This window comes from Anguilla rostrata, chromosome 12, assembly GCF_018555375.3.
Source record: "Anguilla rostrata isolate EN2019 chromosome 12, ASM1855537v3, whole genome shotgun sequence".
NCBI classification, from domain to species: Eukaryota; Metazoa; Chordata; class Actinopteri; order Anguilliformes; family Anguillidae; genus Anguilla; species Anguilla rostrata.
This window is the reverse complement of record NC_057944.1, coordinates 21,569,795-21,589,233: the sequence shown is the minus strand read 5'-3', so window position 1 is coordinate 21,589,233 and position 19,439 is coordinate 21,569,795. Positions and strand designations below refer to the sequence as shown.

The 19,439-nt window shown below is 39.3% G+C and overlaps 4 protein-coding genes and 1 long non-coding RNA gene across 15 annotated transcripts in view; 2 read left to right on the top strand and 3 right to left on the bottom strand.

Moving 5' to 3' along the window:
- Positions 1 to 1,696, bottom strand: part of inppl1a (inositol polyphosphate phosphatase-like 1a) — a 42,097-nt gene extending 40,401 nt beyond the window's left edge. For both annotated transcript variants that reach the window (XM_064301661.1, XM_064301662.1), the window contains exon 1: positions 231 to 1,696. In XM_064301661.1, the coding sequence (XP_064157731.1) occupies positions 231 to 397 (167 nt within the window). In that variant the 5' untranslated portion in view covers positions 398 to 1,696. The remainder of the gene's footprint in view (positions 1 to 230) is intronic.
- LOC135235819 (uncharacterized) lies at positions 287 to 3,995 on the top strand. The gene is made up of 2 exons (XR_010324440.1): positions 287 to 426; positions 2,630 to 3,995. It is a non-coding gene; the product is annotated as an uncharacterized LOC135235819 (long non-coding RNA).
- Positions 3,991 to 12,453, bottom strand: folr (folate receptor). Of its 3 annotated transcripts, none has more exons than XM_064301673.1 (6): positions 12,435 to 12,453; positions 10,012 to 10,080; positions 9,455 to 9,584; positions 6,273 to 6,461; positions 5,013 to 5,148; positions 3,991 to 4,279 (listed from the first exon to the last, which is right to left on the bottom strand). In XM_064301673.1, exons 3-6 carry the CDS (start codon positions 9,578 to 9,580, stop codon positions 4,011 to 4,013), a joined length of 720 nt encoding a protein of 239 aa, XP_064157743.1. In that variant the 5' UTR covers positions 9,581 to 9,584; positions 10,012 to 10,080; positions 12,435 to 12,453; the 3' UTR covers positions 3,991 to 4,010. The 3 variants fall into 3 exon arrangements, with proteins under 3 accessions (XP_064157743.1, XP_064157742.1, XP_064157741.1); XM_064301672.1 differs by lacking the exon at positions 12,435 to 12,453 and adding an exon at positions 11,421 to 11,519; XM_064301671.1 differs by lacking the exon at positions 12,435 to 12,453 and adding an exon at positions 10,205 to 10,287.
- anapc15 (anaphase promoting complex subunit 15) lies at positions 12,443 to 16,042 on the top strand. 8 transcript variants are annotated; one of them, XM_064301682.1, is made up of 5 exons: positions 12,443 to 12,581; positions 13,477 to 13,600; positions 14,003 to 14,062; positions 14,460 to 14,597; positions 15,366 to 16,042. In XM_064301682.1, the coding sequence occupies exons 2-5, from the start codon at positions 13,481 to 13,483 to the stop codon at positions 15,411 to 15,413; spliced, it is 366 nt and encodes a 121-aa protein (XP_064157752.1). In that variant the 5' UTR covers positions 12,443 to 12,581; positions 13,477 to 13,480; the 3' UTR covers positions 15,414 to 16,042. The 8 variants fall into 8 exon arrangements, with proteins under 8 accessions (XP_064157752.1, XP_064157751.1, XP_064157749.1 ...); XM_064301681.1 differs by having other exon boundaries at positions 12,447 to 12,589; positions 13,480 to 13,600; XM_064301679.1 differs by having other exon boundaries at positions 12,464 to 12,604; positions 13,480 to 13,600.
- tomt (transmembrane O-methyltransferase) lies at positions 16,036 to 19,353 on the bottom strand. Its single transcript, XM_064301669.1, has 4 exons — positions 19,079 to 19,353; positions 17,552 to 17,838; positions 16,909 to 17,105; positions 16,036 to 16,556 (listed from the first exon to the last, which is right to left on the bottom strand). Exons 2-4 carry the CDS (start codon positions 17,811 to 17,813, stop codon positions 16,236 to 16,238), a joined length of 780 nt encoding a protein of 259 aa, XP_064157739.1. The 5' UTR covers positions 17,814 to 17,838; positions 19,079 to 19,353; the 3' UTR covers positions 16,036 to 16,235.
- Between the last annotated feature and the right edge of the window lie 86 nt (positions 19,354 to 19,439).

Sequence of the window (19,439 nt, the reverse complement as noted above, 5' to 3'; positions counted from 1 at the left end):
GGTGATGAGGTCCTACACTTCCGTGTATCAAACGTTACCTTTTATGTTATACAAAACCACACGAAGTGCTTCGAAAAATCTGCATTATGCAGTCAAGTATCAAGTTAAGATTCATTTATCTTATCATGCCGTTAATTTGCAACCACCAGCAGTTATTAAAGATACGGTAAGAACACTGTGGAAACAAGGGAACTTTTCACATTCAGAACGCAAGAGAAACAAGGACTTACAGAACGCAAAGGGCGTAAGCACCGCTCACACTCTCGCTGTCTCGGACCAGGAAACTCCCATCTCGGCCGGCCCGAGCCAGCAGCTCCTCCGCGGCAGCGCGACTCAGGTCCCGGTGATACCACAATGGAGGCGCGCCACCCAAGGGGGAGACGCCACCGCCAGCCATCGCAGTGGCAAAAATCAACAACTAGCTAGGTAGCTCCAATAACTATATAGTCCTGCAGCAAAGTATATAACTGTGACTTTCAAGCTGTATAAGTCTATCTTAACTAGCTAGTTTACAGCAAGCTGGCCGTTTTGGAAAAATCCTAAATAACAACCTAAAACTTTATAGGTTGTTGTTGCTACAGTTCCTGAAAGTCTGCCATTAAGAACCCACTGTTCCCTCTCCCACGGAAATAAATATATGTAAATACAGTGGGAAAGTTGGAGCGTTGCAGTCTAACTAGCTAGCTAGCTATAACATTCGTTTCTCATGAGGTATCGTTAATGGTAGCTAATCAGCCAGATAGTTAGCTAGCTAACTGGGAACTTGTAGAGGAGTTTTCTGACTGGCAACGCGCTTGGGGAAATTTCTGGGATTTAATCGCTAACGTTTACTTGGATAGCTAGCGAGCTAGCTAGCATATTGAGTTGCGCGTACTGCGTTTCCTCTTGTTTAGTAAGCTATCGCTATGTTATCGCATTTATGATATTTATTCATCGCAAATTTTATTTCTGCACAAATTCCCAAACTTTAAGTTGAAGGCCGTCGTTACTTACTGACAGCGCTCTTAACGTATTAGACTAGGTGGCTACCGTTAGTTAGCCTAGACTACTTGACTTTCTGATTGGCCACTACTGTTACTCTTCGGCACATTAGAAACCTATATGTTTAAATTATTTGTACATTCGGTGCACTAACATAATTTTAAATATAGCGATAATCCCACTATTTCCTTAAGGATTAGTGTTAGTTTTCCCCTCCCTTTTTTATCCCGGTTTAAAATAAACTAGTGAGTTTTATGGGTCTCAACAGCTCTCCACGAACGCCCAATAAATGTACGTAGCTAGCTAGTATTTTGGCATTCATAAAATTAGCTTTTCAGTCAACTAGCGACAGATTGATACATAAAACATCCATTCGATGCTCGTCCATCTTCCTCATGATTCAATCTCCTCTTCGCCCAAGTCCCGTCATCGCTGTGTGCCGAGTGGCGATTGTCTGGAAGAACGCGTCCTTTTACTTCCAGTAGCACTCCCTTTCACAGAAATAAGAAAGTCCTTGACGGTGTATAACGTATATTTATGCTTTGAAAGCGCTTGGTTAAAATAGTTCTTTACTCGCAACATTTGGATAACATCGCACGCAGTCTTGCCATATCCAGTCTTTGCGTTTGAATCGTTTCAGTCATAGCATGCTACTTCATCAAAAAAAAAAAAAGTTGCTTCGAAAACTTCCTGTTCATTTGCTCAGTTTCACCGTCAGTACAATTAAAGCGCCAGATTATATGTGGGCCTGCAAATATTTTAGCGTCATTTGGTAGATGTTGTCCCTTTAACAAAACAACAACAACAACAACAAAAAACAAGTGATTTTGGGTCACTTTAACATTTTCTGCATTATGTGTGTCTACACTGACCGGGCATTTATCATAAATTACCCTTCCATAAAAAATGACACGACTTGTCTTTTGACTAATCATTAACCCCCAGTTGCATTATTTTTGTATTTGAGAGAATTTAAGCTCAGTGTAAAGTTGATTTACATTACTGTTATGTTATCCATAAAGATTTGGATCTTGACACTGTGATAATTTTGCTTATAAAGTGCTAAAACTGCAAAAAAGATTTGTTTTCATCAGCCAGCCTGAGTTGCAATTTAGAGCAGATCCAGGATGGACTTTAATGACCATCTTCTCAAAAAAAAGAAAGTACTGCTAGAAAAATTCTCTGAATAGAAGACCAATCAAAATTTTGGGGAGGCAGTGTCAAGAATTGTGAGGAACTCCTGTACAATCATGGTCTTTGGGGTATGTGGTAACTGGAAGCAAGCTACTGACATATGGAAACACTGCGCATCAGAGCCCAAGAGGAAATGCCAGTGGATAACACAGGACATGTGCCAAAGGAGTGAGGCAATATTATTTTTGATATGGCCCCCAAGGATAAATGCAGAGATCAAGTCAAGTAACAAAGGAAGGACAGCTAATAATAGACACACTCCAGAACAGGCTTTTTTTTCCAGTTTGCCTTCATCCAGACCAGAATCCCAATGAGTGGGCGCAGTGAGGTCTGGATAGTATGACCCTGATGGCTTTCAGTGCTGAACATTTGGCACTGTAACTCTCAGATCCCTGGTTAGAGGTGGTGCTTGCCTCACCTCTGTTTACTGTTTGCCACTTCCACCTTGTTTCAGGTCTCCATTCTGGCTCAGGTCACAGAAAAAGGTGCAGTGCTTTCCTGAACCTGGCGTTGTGGGAACGCGTCATGCTGTATAATTTTCTCATGAACAAATCCTGTCAGCTTCTCAATGAAACCCAACAGAGAGCAAGGGAGGAAGAATGAAGAAGCAAACATTGCTGATCGTGGAATATGGAAGTGGCTTCAGCTGGATTCTTGAACACTGTATTTTGAACAGGGGTGGGGAGGGGGTGGTCTTTGTGCGCCTTCTGGTTTGTCTTTTACCATGAAAATCTTGCCATCAGTCAAAACCCGAACCTTGTAATTATTCAGAGAGGGGACGGGCCTCTTTACAGCGAGGAAGCCTCATATATTTATTTTCTTGTGGTTAGGTGGTACTGTTTCTGATCACTGAAAAAATGGTATTTCTTTCAGTCGCTTCTTTGTAGGTTCAGATAAGCGTGTATGATGCAGCGCTGCATTTACTAAGAAGATTTTATGTAACAATTCATGTGTGGCTGACATGAACATGTGTGTTTTTGTCATCAGAAATAATCTCAAGTAGCCTAAGTGAGACCAAGCAGGAAGGACTGAGGCCCCTCATATGTTTCCATATCTCTGGTTATGACAGTGAGCATGACATTTTCAAGACTCTGACCGCCAAGATCAAACTTGACTGTTTCATTAAACCACTGCTACTGTTGCCATAAAATTTGTCAGTAGATGAATGAGTGTCATGAAACCTTTTTAGAACAACAGAAATGCAACAGATTTCGCTAAAGTGGCTCCCTGACCTGGTACAAACTAGTTGAATTTCTGTTGCTTGTGGATCAAATTCTGAAGAAATGTCAGCCCCAGGTGCTTCATCTATCGGTCAGTGCGTGTGCTGATGATTCATCTCTAATGTTTGAGTGTGCAGTATTATAAGGTTGGCGTAAGCTGGCAACTACAACACCTTCAGAGATGGCCCACATTCTTTGTCAGTACTTGAGATTAGCAATTGATTAAAATATTTTCAAGGTAACCCGGAGCTGTTCTCTAAAATATTACTATTACCTTGGCTTATAATTTTACAAGGGAAACAATTATATTTAAACATAAACAAGGGTAAAAATGAAAATAGATTGTTGAATAGAGTATATAAAGAAACACCAAGTCATTAGCCAGAACAAGGCAGATGTATGAATGATTGTTATGTCTAGCCAACCACTATCACAGAGTCATCCTTGATTATTTTAAAAATATTTAATCATATTGACATTATTTTAACTTTCTGTTCAGTTCTGGAATTAGTAAGGGTATATGGCTCACGGAGAATGAGGTCTACTTCACTTCCATGCACTCTAATTGAGAGAAATAAAGGAGAATCTTGTTCAGTGTCACTTTGTGGTCTTTATTTAGAACAGTAGCACTGAGAGTATGGCTGAAAGGAAGAAGAGGGATGCTGGCATGCCAGGTGAGGGAGCCTTGTTCAGGTAGTACTCAGCCACCTTTTTGTTGGGGTTGGGGCCCTCGGGGAACCACAGCTGCATGCACTTGCTGCTGTTTTTTGTGAAGGTGGTGTACTTGTACGAGTTGGACCAGATCTTCTCACACAGGCTCTGGGGGGTGGGGAAAACCTCACTGAATATCCGGCACCGCGCCTCTTTGGGGCATTCGTTCCGACCTGGGGACGAAGTAAACCCACAATTCATCATTTCCTGTTTTAGGAATTCAGTGATGGTGATGGCAGTTTCCCATTCATCATTTCAAACTGGGGAAGGAAGACACGACACGACCCTTGTGCTTGAGTGATGAATGACTTCAGCTGCATTGAAAAAAGCTGATTGTTCCCCCTAGGGACACCCTAGTCACATGCCCATCAGGTAAACGGCAATATTGAAAATTAGGAAAGAACAAGGATATGAGGCCAGCATGAAGCCAAACCAATAGGATAAAAATAATAAAATGTGTCATTCAAATTTGTATACTTGGGTAGGAGCAATGGCATTTGTTTCTGGCAGTTTACTATATCAAATTATGACTAATGGAAAAGCATGCAACTCCAATAGACTGAAACACTGTATGTTCTGTTGAAATTATTTGTATAACTATATATACTGTATGTATCAAACCAACTCATAAAATACGGTTTTACTATTTTCTCACATACATAAATGGAATATACTGCAACGCATTGCAAACATTCAGAATTTAAAAAATGTATTAAATATATTTAACTGCAGTGTATTATGTTGAAATATCTGAGAACATGATATTTGCCATTATGTTGTGACGTTGTGATATATTTGAATTTCATTGTATTTTCAGTATATTCCTTGTCCATTAGGTATTAAATGTTATAGCTAGCTAACTAGCAGCTTCACTGATTCACGAAGCATGTAGCCTTGTTTACACACCTGAGGACCAGTCCCAGCCCTTATGCCAGTCCTCCTTGCAGGTCAATTCATTCTTGCAGTCATTCCACCACATGTCACAGTCCTCCAAGCAAAGAGGCACGTCCAGAATCCGTTCCTTTCTCCACGACATGTCCACCTGAGGACACGGCCCAAGAGAACAGAGTGGAGAAAGTGGGAGGGAAGTATTGCATTGGTTCAGACCATCAGTGTTGTAGGTTCAAGTCCTGGACCGGACATTGTTGTTCTACCTGTAAGTTAAGTATTTTACCATTACTTTTTTTTGCATATATTTGACTTCTACTAGTCAAAAATAAATGACGGAACAAATAAGCAAGCATTAATGTATATGGATATAATGCAAAATACAGATCGAAATAATTATTCAAAACAGACCATTTCAACAAACAGGAAAACAGCAACAAAGTACACAGGACCGAGTTTTGGCTTTGCCTTCTTACTGGACAGCAGTTATATTATATAATATACTTTATATTAGCATTAAGTCAGATTTAAGAAAGTGAGTTGGAAGTACATGAATGAAAGTCGCTGACCATGTGATATTGACTTTATTTTACATATATAGTTTATATTTACAGTGTTTAATTGCTAATGCTACTGCAAACTTGATGACATTATGAGTGTATGCTTAGTGCCTGAATTTTAATTAACTCATGAATCTTCAATGTTACATCGCCATCTAGTGGAATAATCCACACCTCATCCGGAGCTAAATTTGAACCAAATGAGGTTTGGTTTTGTACAACAGACTGCACTGATTTTACCAATGGAAAATGAGCTGTTTTGCATTTTATTTGGATAATTTGCTACATAAGCACATTTTGAGTGAAGGTAGAAAATGTAAATCATTCTGAGCATAGTGCTGTTTTTATTATTGAGAAGTTCATTGTAAGAGGCCAGTGGAATTTTTCACCCAAAAATAAGCCTTAATGTCTATGACCAATACTCTTGTCCTGCAATAACTATTTTAAATGTTGATCTTTAAAAAGCAATGGGTTTATTGTCTGTTACACAATATCTAGATTTTTAATGGACCTTTAATGGTCTTATTTGGACTGTTCCTTATTGCAATATAGTCATCGCTGCAAATCATACTTATTTAAAAAAAGCTAAATACTTTCACTTGTTTCTTAACAAAAAAACTTGTACACAGAAGTGTGGTTATGTTATACCAATGAGGTTCTCAGGATCATAGCATCATAGCTGAGGATATTGAAATGAACTGGTATCCCTGCCGCTTACCGGCTGAATCCAGGGCCCCAAGTGTGGGGAGCACTCGTAGAAGCAGGTGTCCTGGATGAAGTGCTGCTTGCAGGAGTTTTTCATCACCCCGCAGTGGTTCCAGTTGAAGTTGTACAGGTAGGAGTTGTCCTGGTGGGCCTCCTCAGTGGTGTTGGCCGTGCAACAGGCATTATCTTTCCAAGGAGAGCACTTTCAGGGGAAGAGTGAGCAGGGAAATAACAAGCCATCCACAATTATTGTGCTAACAACATCGGCAGCAACAGCCTTGTGGACATTACATGTTTTCTGTTGAAACCTGTTAACTTGGCCAGGTATATTTGGTATTGGTGTGTCTCAGGTGACCCCAGGTTATATTATGATTTGTCTTTATATCCCAGTGTATTGGGGCTACCAGCCTGCATGGGCAGGTCTTTCCAGGGTAGAATTTGGGCTGGCTTGGCACTTTTGGGCTGCATAAGATGCTTAGCCTGCTGCAACAGTGCTAGTGCAGCACCCTGGTCACTCTGGTGGACCCACCCCCCCACCCAACTCCGCCCTTATTGTGCTGTGTAATTTTGTGTAGTTTTTATGTTAGGGTTTTGTCCCTGGTTTCTACTTGAATATCCTTACTCCACAAACTGTCAAAACTATCAATGCTAATCCTGCATTGTGTTAATAAATTTAAGGAAAAAATTACGGAAGAATTACGAAATAATAACAGGGGACCTATGTAGAAAAAGCATTGTAATTTTTACATGGTGAAACCAAAATGTATAAAATGCCTGATCTGTTTGATACATATATATATATATATATATCAAACAGATCAGCCAAAGAATCATTAAGGAGAAGAACAGGTAATGTTTTTTTAGGGTTTTTGTTTTTTTGTTGCTATATGACAAGTGAGTGGAGACACTAGATGAGAGGCAGTAACGAGCACGTAATGAATGGGAACTCTGGGCATAGAGCCTGGGGAATGAAACTGCCCTGGTGCATGTGATGTTCTACAATGATCCATTCTTGGAACACGCCTGTTTACCTTATGCATGCTTTCACTATTGTACTGTTGTTCAGTTGAGTATATGTGACTTCAACTGATTAAGTTACATTACTCTGCATATATCACTTTCATTCTTTGTTTTTTGTTTGAACAAAAGCCACATTTAAATGAATAGGCTATATTTTATTCATTGTCTGTAGCTAAACACAACTCCTTATATGACAAATAGGGTTAGAGTAAGGTGGGCTACCAATAATTAAAGAAAAAATCATACTGATGTAATTCCTTAATAAGATTGATACTTCTGTTTTGCTTTACCAAAACCATAATTTTAACCAGTAGCAGTAGCATTTTTTAATTTCACTTGTCATCGTGTAGCCAAACTCTTAGCTTGCTGTTTACACAGCACTTCCTATGATTCCATTCACTCAAGACCTTTAAGTACATTGCAACTTTCATTTAACAAGATTATATCAGACTGGTCAATAGTTTAAGTACTTTCACATCAATGCAGTGTTGGCAAAGTGAGAAATTAGTTGCAAAATTATACCATCAAGTGGCGCTAGTTATTTTTGCCTCCTGTTGTTTTCTTTTTGGAGGGCAAGACATCAGTACAACTGACAGTATGCAGCCTGTTTGCATGTTCAGCTCTGTATTTAAAAGTTATTATTATAAAGGTATAATTATAAAGCAACTCCAAGATCTCTTGCATATTGTTCCACTCTCCAGAGGTTTTCATAGAATAATTGTTGGCTTTATTTTTCATGAGCATTGGATTTTTGGCTAGTTAAAATGTCATTTTGAATTTTATTTTAACAGCCAAATTTTAACTACTTAAAATTGTTTGTTAATATCAAGAATTCCAATTATTACTAGTTAAAATTTAATTCTTGATATCAAGATTTCAAATTATAACTAGTTAAAATTTAGTTCTCAATATCAAGAATTTGAATTGTTACTAGTTAAAATTTAATTCTTGATATCATAAACAAGTTAAATGTGAGCTTAAATGGCTTGCCATATCAAAATACAATTGTAGAAATCCTGAACTGAGTTATGACTGGTCAAAAAAAGCGGAGATACTTGAATTTGAGTTATTGCTCATCAAAAGTACCTTTAATATCGTTATAACAACTACAGACCACAGGTCAGATAAAGTAAAATATTAAATGTTAAACGCGGCTTGACATAGGGGGAAGCAAATTTGATATCTTGATTAACATTTATATGACGTAACAGTACCTCCAAAGAGGTACTCTGACATCACAATTAGTGCTGTAGAGTGGAATGCAGAAATAAAATTTCAAATGTTAGAGTGCAGTACACACATCTATTTCAAAGTGTCCCATGTACTAGCGTGTGAGACAATTTGTTGTTTGTATTGTAGGGTGGTTTAGTGTGACCCCCAAAGGAAAACTGTTTACTGTGCTGACAGGGAGTCAGCAGGGTGTGATAAAGAGACAGTGCTCATTTGCAGAACATCCTACTGGATTGGTGTTATGTAAAACTTGGGTTCTCCATAATACTGTAATCATGTTTTGTATTTTTGGAAAGCCAATGTCATGGAAAACAAGTTGGTGTCCTTGGTGGTGGGGTGCTGACTAAATATCTTGATACCTATGGGTCAGCACCCACCCAGATACAAAGGTTAACCCGGTGCGGTATGCTTACAGACATAGTGCATGCAGAATCATTAATGTACTGTTTTGTTATGTTTGTGTCTTTATTTGATGACTTGGTGTTTTGCTTTGACCTTTGAGTATATAAGGGGAAACGTGCAATGGTTTGGGGAGACTTGTCAATATGACCTCCTATGTGCCATTCGCGTGTAGCCATCTCACTACACACACTCTTTTGCATCTGAATATTACCATCATTGCACATAATGTTAAATAAACTGCATTCACTTTAACTTGGCATTCCTTTTTGACTGCTACTGCTGCGCACCCAGCAGTTTCAGGGTCCTAACATAGGCATAGAACTCAGGATATCTTCACCCCATAGTCATTCGTCTATACACTAGTGCAGTAGCAAGATACACTACTGTATCTATGCAGGCTACACAAACGTTATTTTGGAGTCAGAAAACATTTAATTAATCCCGTTCCAGTGGCAACAGGTAATACTACACCTGTTCCTTCACCACTCAGATATTTCCGCTGTTGGTGTATCTGAGGGGTTTCTTACAGTATGTCTCTCATACCTGCTGATAAAGCTTTCCCTCCGGACCAGGAGTTGTCTTGTGATGCTTGGCATCCATACACATGTTCAATTTGTCCTTAGATGCTGCCATAGACACCAAGGCCAACACGAAGGTTAGAGTTAACATGGTTCTGTAGGACAAACGTTGAGGGATCAGTCAAACTGAAAAAAGACTAACTTAAAATAGACATATTTTTTTACCCATCACCCATTTAACCAAGTACATCACATAGGTGAAGTTCAGCTTCTTGTATTGTATAAAAGCTCAGTCTTCTTTCAATAGTAACCCAAAAGTATGAAATACATAACTACATACATACATACAGCATACAAATACACACCAGCCTTAATTTTGTCATAGAAATAAAACATTTTCCATGTTAGATGATTCATATAACAAAACTTTTGTTTTGAGACTTTTGTATTATCCAAGTGTCTGGATATAATGCAAATGTGGCTGCAATATGAGGTACTTTTTCTACACAATGGCATGAATTGGCAAGCTATATCAAATTTTGAACATTTCACAATGATTCAAATATGAAAACAACATAATACCTTCAATTTAAGATCCTTGGAATAGTCTTCTAAATATGGTGCTTCCTGTTGTGTCTTCGATAAATACAACTGAAACAAAATTCTGGTTAAATGTACTTTGTCTCAGTGCAGCTGCAAAATGTTTTCCTCCCACACACAAAAAAGTCATCAGATATGGTGGAGAATACCACCAGAACCATGGGCAAATGTGCACCTCTGCTTTCGTCTTCTCAGTGTGAAAAAAGCAGGAGAATCATATCATTTAAACATGCCGTAAGAGAGCAAAGTCTGGCTGCAGTCAGGCGGAGAGAACTTTATGGCTCTGTCTATAAAGGGAGCATTATCAAGTTCTGCTATTATGTGTGTAACACAGTTTGTTGCCCTTTGTGACTTGATACTGATAAGAAGAGCAAAACCTGGCAATGAATATATGCTCCAGTTTATAGCTAAGCCATGGACAATTTAATCATCTATCATCCTCCATAGTATAAAATCTATACATACAATATACATTTCTATAACATTATATTACATTTATTTGGCAGACACTTTTTAACTTTTAGCAACATACAATAAGTGCATACAGAAACTACTACAGAACACAGGTCCAATAAGGTACAATTCTCATAAAGTATCAGCTATCCATAGCCAGGAACATCAAGTCTAGTTCACACAGGCTAAGACAGTAGACAAGTCCAACTAGAAGTGAGGCATGATTATAAAGAGCTACAACATCGAGATGAAGATACAAGTGTAACATTAAAGTGTGAGAAGATCAACCCTGCAGAGGAGTAGTGTTAAAGTAAGTCAAGGTACATTTTGAAGACATGCGTCTTCAGACCCCCCCCCCCGTATGCGGGTTCTTTCTTGAAGAACAGTAACCAAACGAGTAACCATAGTTTTTTCACTTTTCCAAAAAAGGAAAGTAAATTTAGTTGATTTTTCATTATTTTAAATCGTGATCTGTTCAAATTCTATTTTGGAGTTACTTGATTGACCTTGAACAAGCATCAGTAGCCCTGTATGGAGACTGTTACATCAGCTGTTTTTTTAAAGGTGGAACCATTTCTTTCACAACAGATGCCTATGGTAGAATTGTGTGACTTAACCAGGATGTAATTGCACTCCAGTTCTAGAATCTTCCTTACACAATGTCTTGAGTAAAAGTCAGATTGGATTTTTACCAAATCATCACACAACGGATCATATTTACATCCTACACACCCTAATTGAGAAATATGTAACCCAAAACAAAAACAAATATTTGCTTGCTTTATTGATTTCTGAAAAGTTTTGATTATATCTGGCATCAAGGTTTATTTTACAAAATTACTGAAAGTGGTGTAGGGGGGTAAAACCTATGATCTCATAAAATCAGTGTATACAGGGAACAAATGCGGCATAAAAATTGGCAACAAAAGAACAATTGCCTGTTATATGCAGATGAACTGGTTCTCCTGTCCCCTACTGAACAGGAGTTACAGAAAAGCCTAGATCTGCCAGAACAGTACTGCCAGACCTGGGCCCTGGCAGTAAACCTTAACAAAACTAAAATGATGAACAAAACACATTCATCTTACACATTACATTGAACATTCCTCCAATTACAATTATTTAGGATTAAATATCAGTTCTACAGGAAACTTCAACATTGCAGTAAATTAACTAAGAGAAAAAGCATCCTTCTACCATAAAATGACAAATTTTAGTAGAGATTCCAATTAGAATTTAGCTTAAAACCTTTGGAGCTATAATCAAACCAATTGCTCTTAATGGCAGTGAGATGTGGGGTCCACTCATCCATCAGGAATTTGGCAAATGGGGCAAATATCCAATTTAAACCCTGCATGCAGAATTAAGTAAACATATTCTGAAGTTAAAAGAAACACAATAAGCAATGCATATGGTGCAGAATTCGGCCAATATCCATTTCATATCAAAATCCAAAAAGGGGACACACAGCGTACACATATACAAGCAGACACACATTCACTCACACACACAACACTCAGACAGAGACACACGCATACACCCAACATCACTGCCATTTTTGTTATAGGCATAGCTTTAAAAATAATAATAATAATTAAGCCTTTTAAATGTGTAATTTTACATATGTTACTTCATTTAAAATATTTCACATATTTTAAAAAGTATTCTGGGTTGATTACAAATACGTATGTAGTATATAATCCATATTACATGTAACCGTTGCAAGCAATACTGTTCATATTACTGATAAATTACCATCGGATTTCCAATTTGTTTCATTTGCCTACTTGAATTACATAGGTCTGCATGTGATAATTGCAGATAAAATCACTGAGATTAGTCAATAATAATTGTAGCACTGTATTCTTTACAAGTTGCAAAAAGAGTATTCATAAAACACCACAAACCGATAATTTTTCTAAACTTTTAAGAGTATAGTTCCAACGAAATACCTAAAAGTGCCACACACAGAACGTGGTGCGGCGTCTGTTGTGGAACCAAATACGTCGCGAACTTCTCTTGTTGGCGGAATAATAATCAACGTGCGCTTCCGTTTTGTTAGATTTGAATTTTCGGTGGAAAAATCGCGTCCTCGCTAGGTATTCAGGCAAGCAAGACAACGGTTTGTGTGTCATCCCCAGTGTTGAATTAATTTATTTTGCTTATTATGTGCAATTGATAACTAACTGGATGACTAGCTATATGCTAGTTGAACTGGTTCGCTATTTAAACCATAGACTGTATAAAACAGCCAGCACTAGCTAGGAGCTAGTAGGGGGTAATATAATGCTGTGTTGACATGGAAACGTTATTTTGTTACTAGTATTAGTCAGCCAGCCAGGTAACATTACCGAAGTAGACAGTGTTTGCGAAGCAGCTATGGTCTATGCGGTCGTGAGATACTCTACACCTGAACCATTACCAGCTGAGAAAGCAAAAGAGAGAGAAACGTAATGTTCAGCAATAAGTAAAGGAAACTAATGATTTTAGGCAAATTACTAGCAAATAATTAACGTTAGTCTAAGTAACTTGGCTGCTAGCTATCATAGATAACGTGGCTAGAGGTTACTGGTGATGTTGTCATACCGTGCAAGCTTAACGTATCCAACATTGACTTATGGTAAAATTTTGTGCTAACTTAGACGGGCACATCTGCCTATCTTTCGCACATCACAAAGGTCACCCCTTTAGCTTATTATATGTCACATTGTACTAGATAGCATTATTACAACATTATGATATGAAGTTGCTGTCGTCGTATACTAACACTATTCTCTCTAGCTTTTCACTGTACTACAGTACGTTGCACTACTGAAAATTCGTCTTTCCACGATAAATGCTTTACATTGTCAATTTGGACATACAAAATATTCAAGTATATTATGGGCCTAACGTATCCATACGTTGCTAACTTAGTGTCCCGCTAGCTGTGAGTAAAAGTCCATTTGCACTGTGTAGTTGGTTATAACGACAGATTTTCTCTTCCTCTTCCAGCAGAATGTCGACTCTCTTTCCATCCTTATTCCCCCGGATGACGGAGTCTCTGTGGTTTAATTTAGACCGGCCTTGTGTGGATGAGACAGAACTTCAACAGCAGGAACAGCAGCACCAGACCTGGGTGTGTCAGCTCGCTTTTTGTTTAACTCCTCCTCATATACTCGTGGGGTCAAGAGCTAAATGACCATTTTGCAGTAGGAAAAACATTAAAATTAATACTTGTGTGTTATTTAAAAAAAGTTATTTTAATTGACTGTTGTATGGGCTGTGAAACATGACTAATTCTGTTTTAAATGCACTAACTATATAAGTAAACATTCATTGGTTTATGTATGGTATTGCAGTCAGGCTTACGGTAATGTCTAAACTTTTATCGTTTTAGTGTTCTGCTGACTTTACACTGAATTCAGGAGAAGCACCTCCACACTTTAAAGGCAGAAAGTGAAAGCGTTATGTTTGCGGATTTAGATGCTGCAGATTTATTTTGTCAGTTAATATCTGATTCCCTTACATTTTCACACAGTTACAAAGTATCGCTGAGAAGGACAACAACCTGATGCCAATTGGGAAACCTATCTTTGAGGTATTTTTTTCTGTTTTACCACCATTTTACAGTTCATGGTGCAGGATTATGTTTGGAATAAGATTACTGTTTCTCTGTCCATTGTAATGACTTTAGATTCATTTAGACGGACTCCCTGTAGCACTACTGTTTGATGCTGTGTTGTGTGACCGTGCCTTTGGTGACTATGGGTCAACATCACTGAAATAAATACACTAATGGCATTTCAATGAGGAAAACGGGTTTACAGGTGCGATCGACCATTCTAAATTCAGAAGAGGGAAAGTTGTTTTATATAGAATAGATGAACCTCTTTCCTACAGTGCAATTTATATGATCTGATGAGGAGCTTGCTTAGACAGTCAAAAGCAAGTGATAGATACTCCATTGCCTGACATCTGTGGCTTGGGGTCTGCAGACATTTGATGAGGAAGAGGAGGAGGATGATGAAGACGAGGAAGATAGTGAAGAGGACTCTGAAGATGATGAAGACATGCAGGACATGGATGAGATGAACGACTACAACGAATCACCTGACGATGGAGAGATAAATGAGGTGAGGAATCAGAGTGAAGGGAAAAGGCAGCACAAGAGCCCACAGCTTTACTGCAGAGGCAGTTTCTGTATCTCCCTTTGTGTATGAATGTCTGTTTCAATCAATCTGCCAATACATGTTTTCTGTAGTGTCCTGCGATTTGAGGTGGCTGTTGTTATTCCAGGCTGGGTTTTGTTTGTTAGAACTGAACGGGTTGGTCATGGTTTTACACCTACCACACTACTGGTGGGAGATGGTGATAACCAACTACCACTGCTGTGCTTTAATACACTGTACTTGGGTCTTTGTCAGGTGTTGCAAAAGCCATTAACTGATCAGAATATTTTCTGCCTTCTATAGCCAGTAAAAATGACTTTACGTAATTCTTGTGTTGCTGGCTAACTTTTGGACGAGCTTAAAGTCGTCTTAAAGCTGCATGTTGAATATTGCACTTCAGTCAATTTATTTGAGTTGTAGATAGGTCTCTGGACTAATGTACAGCCTGATTGAATCTGAAGCAGATCATCAGTAGCCCTTTCCCATGGAAGTGGATTTGGAAACAAATTCTCTTCTGAGCACAGAAGAGGGAAAAAAGAGTTTGTATTCATCCTAGTTAAAGTAGCAGCAAACAATTATCATTTCACCATTATCAGTGAATGATCTTCTATTACCTAATTTTGCACCTATGTGATGGCTCAGAAGGTGAATGGCTTGCTATTGAATGCTAATTGAGGAAGTCCCTTTCTGTAGACATTGTGTCATTCCTGTATTACTGTCTGTGAACCACAGGTGGACATGGAGGGTGCTGACCAGGACCAGGACCAGTGGATGATCTAGAGAAAAGCCTCCACACTCCCTGAGTTGTAATGGGATTGATGCTCACAAGTCCCGAGTTGCACGGTCTGCTGTTGAAGTGTTTTTAAAAAACAGAAGTACACGTCAGTGTGTCACACTGAAGCACATGACCTGTGCGGTTGTGAAATTTTACTGCATGTGAAAGGCATAACTTCTCCCTAGTATGTGTAATGACGGCAGTGAAAAATGTATTTGTGTCCATGAGCTAACATTTGTGACTGAGGAGGGTTCTGTGGGCTTCAGGCCAACGTGGAAGCAGTTCCCAGTGCCACTGTTTTCCTGTGATAACCAAAGACTGTGATTCTCTTGTTTAGTCTAGTTTCCTGTGTTTGGTCTAAGCTACTGTGACCTTGCTTGTCAAGGACTATCTGCTCCGAACCCACGCACAATCCTCCTCTTGCATTAGAGACGCTGGCTGTCTTTGTTCCTAGTCATGTGAGAGAAGTGTGCATTCTGGCACAAGGTTGGCCAAGCAAGTAGGCTCATCTGGCCCACCCACAACCTTTGTACCAGTCCTCATTTTTATGAGTCTACCCGTTGTCTGCTAAAGCACATCGTCTTAATGAGGAAACGAAAGAAAATAAACTATTAAACCAGAATGCTGTACTGTCGACGCGAACTCTCTGATGGATTTTATTGAATTGCACAGCTCTTACTTTACCGATATGGAAGAATCTTTTAAAAAATGACAAACGTGTATAAAGAATGCAATGAGCTGACACTAGCCCCCCCTCTCACAAAAATGAGAGAATGGGGCTAGGGGAAAGCAGTCTTTCTCTGGCCTGGCAGCGTACTGGCATCGTGTCAGTTGGTCCCGAGGTAGGTGAGCTCGGCCATGCCGTCACGGATGCCCCGTATGTACTCCAGCGTGGCGCGGTGCACACGGTACTCGTACAGCCCGCTCCTCTTCACGTGCCGCAGGAAGTGGGGCGCACCGGGGAAGATCACGTTGTCGGCGAGGATGACCGTGCCCTTCCCCAGCAGCCCACTGCCCTCCAGCAGCTGCAGGTCTGCGAGGTAGCAGCGCTTCCAGTGGTCCATGAACACAAAGTCCAGCCGCTCCACCCCAAAGTCCTCCCGCAGCCTGGGGATGACCTCGTCCGAGGGCCTCACGATTAGCTCCACCTGCGAGAGAGGATCGCGCTCCAGCTTAAAGGTGTGATTACTCAGTTGCGGGCAGCTGTGGCTTCTGAGGGTTGGATTGCATTGCTCGGGTTGCGATTGGCTAGAATTATTTATCAGTGTCTTGGAAGGATTAACTAATGTAAACTTACAATCAGGTTACTTTATTAATTAGAAATGTATTATTATAACCTATTATTTATTAATAGGTTAATTATTTTGGCGCCTGTAGCAGGATGAAATCCAAAACCACTGTGGCATGAGCTGAATTTCTCTGCTCTCGGTAAAGGGGCTTTCAAAGACATTTCTCCCTCCCTCCTCACAAGACAAATTCATAGGAAATGAGTGGTCTCACCGTGTCATCGTCAAAGCCAGCCAATCGAATTATTTTCTCAGCCACCACAGCATTGCGTTCATCCATTTCCACAGAATAGATCCTGGCACCGATGGGTAGTAAGCGGGCAATGCGTACTGTGCTGTACCCACAGTGTGCACCCAATTCCAGTACTGTCAGAGGACAGGTCTCCTTCAGTAGTCTGTCCAGGACTTTACCTAAGCATTAGACCACAGAATAAGACCTTGTTACTGGTTTTTGAAGCAGACATAAATCTGAGACTGCAAGGGCATACTGCAATGGCAATTAGGCATGATTAGTAGTTTAGAACTTTGGTCAAGCTCATTAGCTCTAAGATAGATTTCTATTTATTAGTTCTCTTGTTGCTGTGGTTATGCTGGTGGAGAATGATCTGACCAGCTTGGTTTCCAAAAGACAGGTTTTCCCGTTTTATCACTGCTGAATAGACTTGATGTAGATTCAGAATTTTAATGTTTTGTCTGAATATCAACATTCAATCCATATTACAAAGAATGAAGTCAGCAAAATGCCATAGGAACATGACACCATACCATTTGCTCACAGGTCAGTGACATTACTGAGACACAGACTTATTCTGTACATTTCATTGCAGCTCAAAAGACATGGAGGGTGGGTCAGGTACCTTTTTTTGGCCCGATGTTGCTGATGAACTCCACTTTGCTGCACCAGTGATCAAAGGTGTCCAGGATACTGTCGGGGTCCCCCGGGGTAGCATGGGTCATCACGTACTGGAATGCCCGTTCTTCACGACTAAGGCCAGTGCGGCAGTCCTGCACCATACGCACCAGCACCGCTCGGTAGAACAGTACAAAGTAATAGCGGTACTTTATGATCAGAGTCAGTAGCAGGGGGAGAAATGCAAGAGCAATGGCGGGTGACACCATTCTGCCACTCCGTTAAGATGTAATACTGAAACGAGAGGGAAATACACACCTAATGATTCCATAATAATTGCATGACCAGATACAGCCCCTACACTCTGACTATAGCTCACATATTGTCAGAATACAACTTTATTAATTTATTGTGTTGTATTTACATTCACCATATGAAATGTATTCTTTTGTAATTTATTCAATTGTTTTTAGCCCTTTCTGCTAAAAAATACACTAGAGTAAATAACTACATCTAAAAAGTAAGTACAAAGATGCTGAATGGTCTGAAATCCTACTCTGAAAAATGTACAGCTCCTCACACAAAAAATTGTAAATGATTACAATGTACTTTGTAATTTGGCTCAACATAGGTTCTTTGGATTGCAAATTCTAAGCTCTGGTGACAAGCCATTTATATTGTTACAGCAACCATAAATAAATGGTATTAAGTTGTATTGTGCTGTTCAGCTAGCAAGGCTAATAGGTCCAGTAAAATATTTGTGATTTGTGAATTATATATATATTTTTTTACACCATTCAAATACAAAATCAAAATTACCAAAAGTTCATGAGCCGTATATTTTTTACAGTGTATAAAACTGGAGCAATGAAACTAGTAGAAATCCTAAGAACCTAACTTAGTTACTTACAATTTTGTATTTGGAGGAGCCTTGCATTTTTTTTATACAGTGTACAAAAGTATGTGTGCAATAACTTCCAAAGCAGCCAGGGCACGGTACCCCATGTTTCACAAATTAAATGGCTATCATTAAAGCTATGATATACAACCCTGAAATACGACACTAAAGAATGCGCATCTTGAGTTGGAACCAGCACTCATTTGGTAATAAATTATTTTATCCACAACAAACGGCAGTAGCTTCTGTGCTAACATAATGCTGAGGCGTTAAGCTACTGTGTTACAACTAGACAGGTAGGAAGACACTGTAAAATGAATTCTGTTACTCATTTATCGTGCAGTCCCCGGGACATGGTACTGCTTATCTAGTTATCCTTGAGGTAGACTGTCTTGTACTGCCCTAACATTTTTGGTTCAATGTTTCATTTTTAGTAAGGACGATTGTTTTAGCTCTTTGAGCTCCTCTTATGTATGACCACAGAGAACAATGAGTTAAAACTTTAATTAATTTATTTGTACGAATTTATAGTATATTCCACAATGAAACCCTCTAAAAACATACAATGATGCATTGTATTCACATGCTTTAAATTACTTGAAGCACTGTAAAACCAAGAAGGTGCCATTTTCTTACCTGTTCTGTAAACTTTCTGGTAAAAATGACAGGCAGGACAAAGCTCTAGTGTGCTGTAGGTGATGAAGACAGATGAATCCAGAAAATGCTAGCCAGACTGCTACTGCCAATGTCATTAATTATTGAGAGCATTGCAAGCTCCTGTGGTCACTCAGAGAAAATAGGGGTGTGTGTGCATCTAAGGATCGTGTTCTCTGAAACAGGTGTGCATGGTGCACATGGAATCATATTACACTCAAGTTTCAGCTCACAAACCAAACAGAACCATGAATAATGCCACTTCCTGCTGGGCATTCTGAAGTGGCTTAAATTCTGTGGTTTTATCTCACACAATTATAACATTAGAGGTTTTCGTAATGTG

Excerpts from the sequence above, each read along its gene's own strand:
- tomt (XM_064301669.1), bottom strand. The coding sequence starts at position 17,813 with ATGGTGTCACCCGCCATTGCTCTTGCATTTCTCCCCCTGCTACTGACT. Across the intron at positions 17,106-17,551 it reads CAACATCGGGCCAAAAAAAG|GTAAAGTCCTGGACAGACTA; the intron begins GTACCTGACCCA and ends TCTAATGCTTAG. Across the intron at positions 16,557-16,908 it reads CTGGCTTTGACGATGACACG|GTGGAGCTAATCGTGAGGCC; the intron begins GTGAGACCACTC and ends CCTCTCTCGCAG.
- anapc15 (XM_064301677.1), top strand. The coding sequence starts at position 12,862 with ATGGTCTATGCGGTCGTGAGATACTCTACACCTGAACCATTACCAGCT. Across the intron at positions 14,063-14,459 it reads TTGGGAAACCTATCTTTGAG|ACATTTGATGAGGAAGAGGA; the intron begins GTATTTTTTTCT and ends TGGGGTCTGCAG. Across the intron at positions 14,598-15,365 it reads ACGATGGAGAGATAAATGAG|GTGGACATGGAGGGTGCTGA; the intron begins GTGAGGAATCAG and ends TGTGAACCACAG.
- folr (XM_064301673.1), bottom strand. The coding sequence starts at position 9,580 with ATGTTAACTCTAACCTTCGTGTTGGCCTTGGTGTCTATGGCAGCATCT. Across the intron at positions 6,462-9,454 it reads AGGGAAAGCTTTATCAGCAG|TGCTCTCCTTGGAAAGATAA; the intron begins GTATGAGAGACA and ends TTCCCCTGAAAG. Across the intron at positions 5,149-6,272 it reads TGGGGCCCTGGATTCAGCCG|GTGGACATGTCGTGGAGAAA; the intron begins GTAAGCGGCAGG and ends CCGTGTCCTCAG.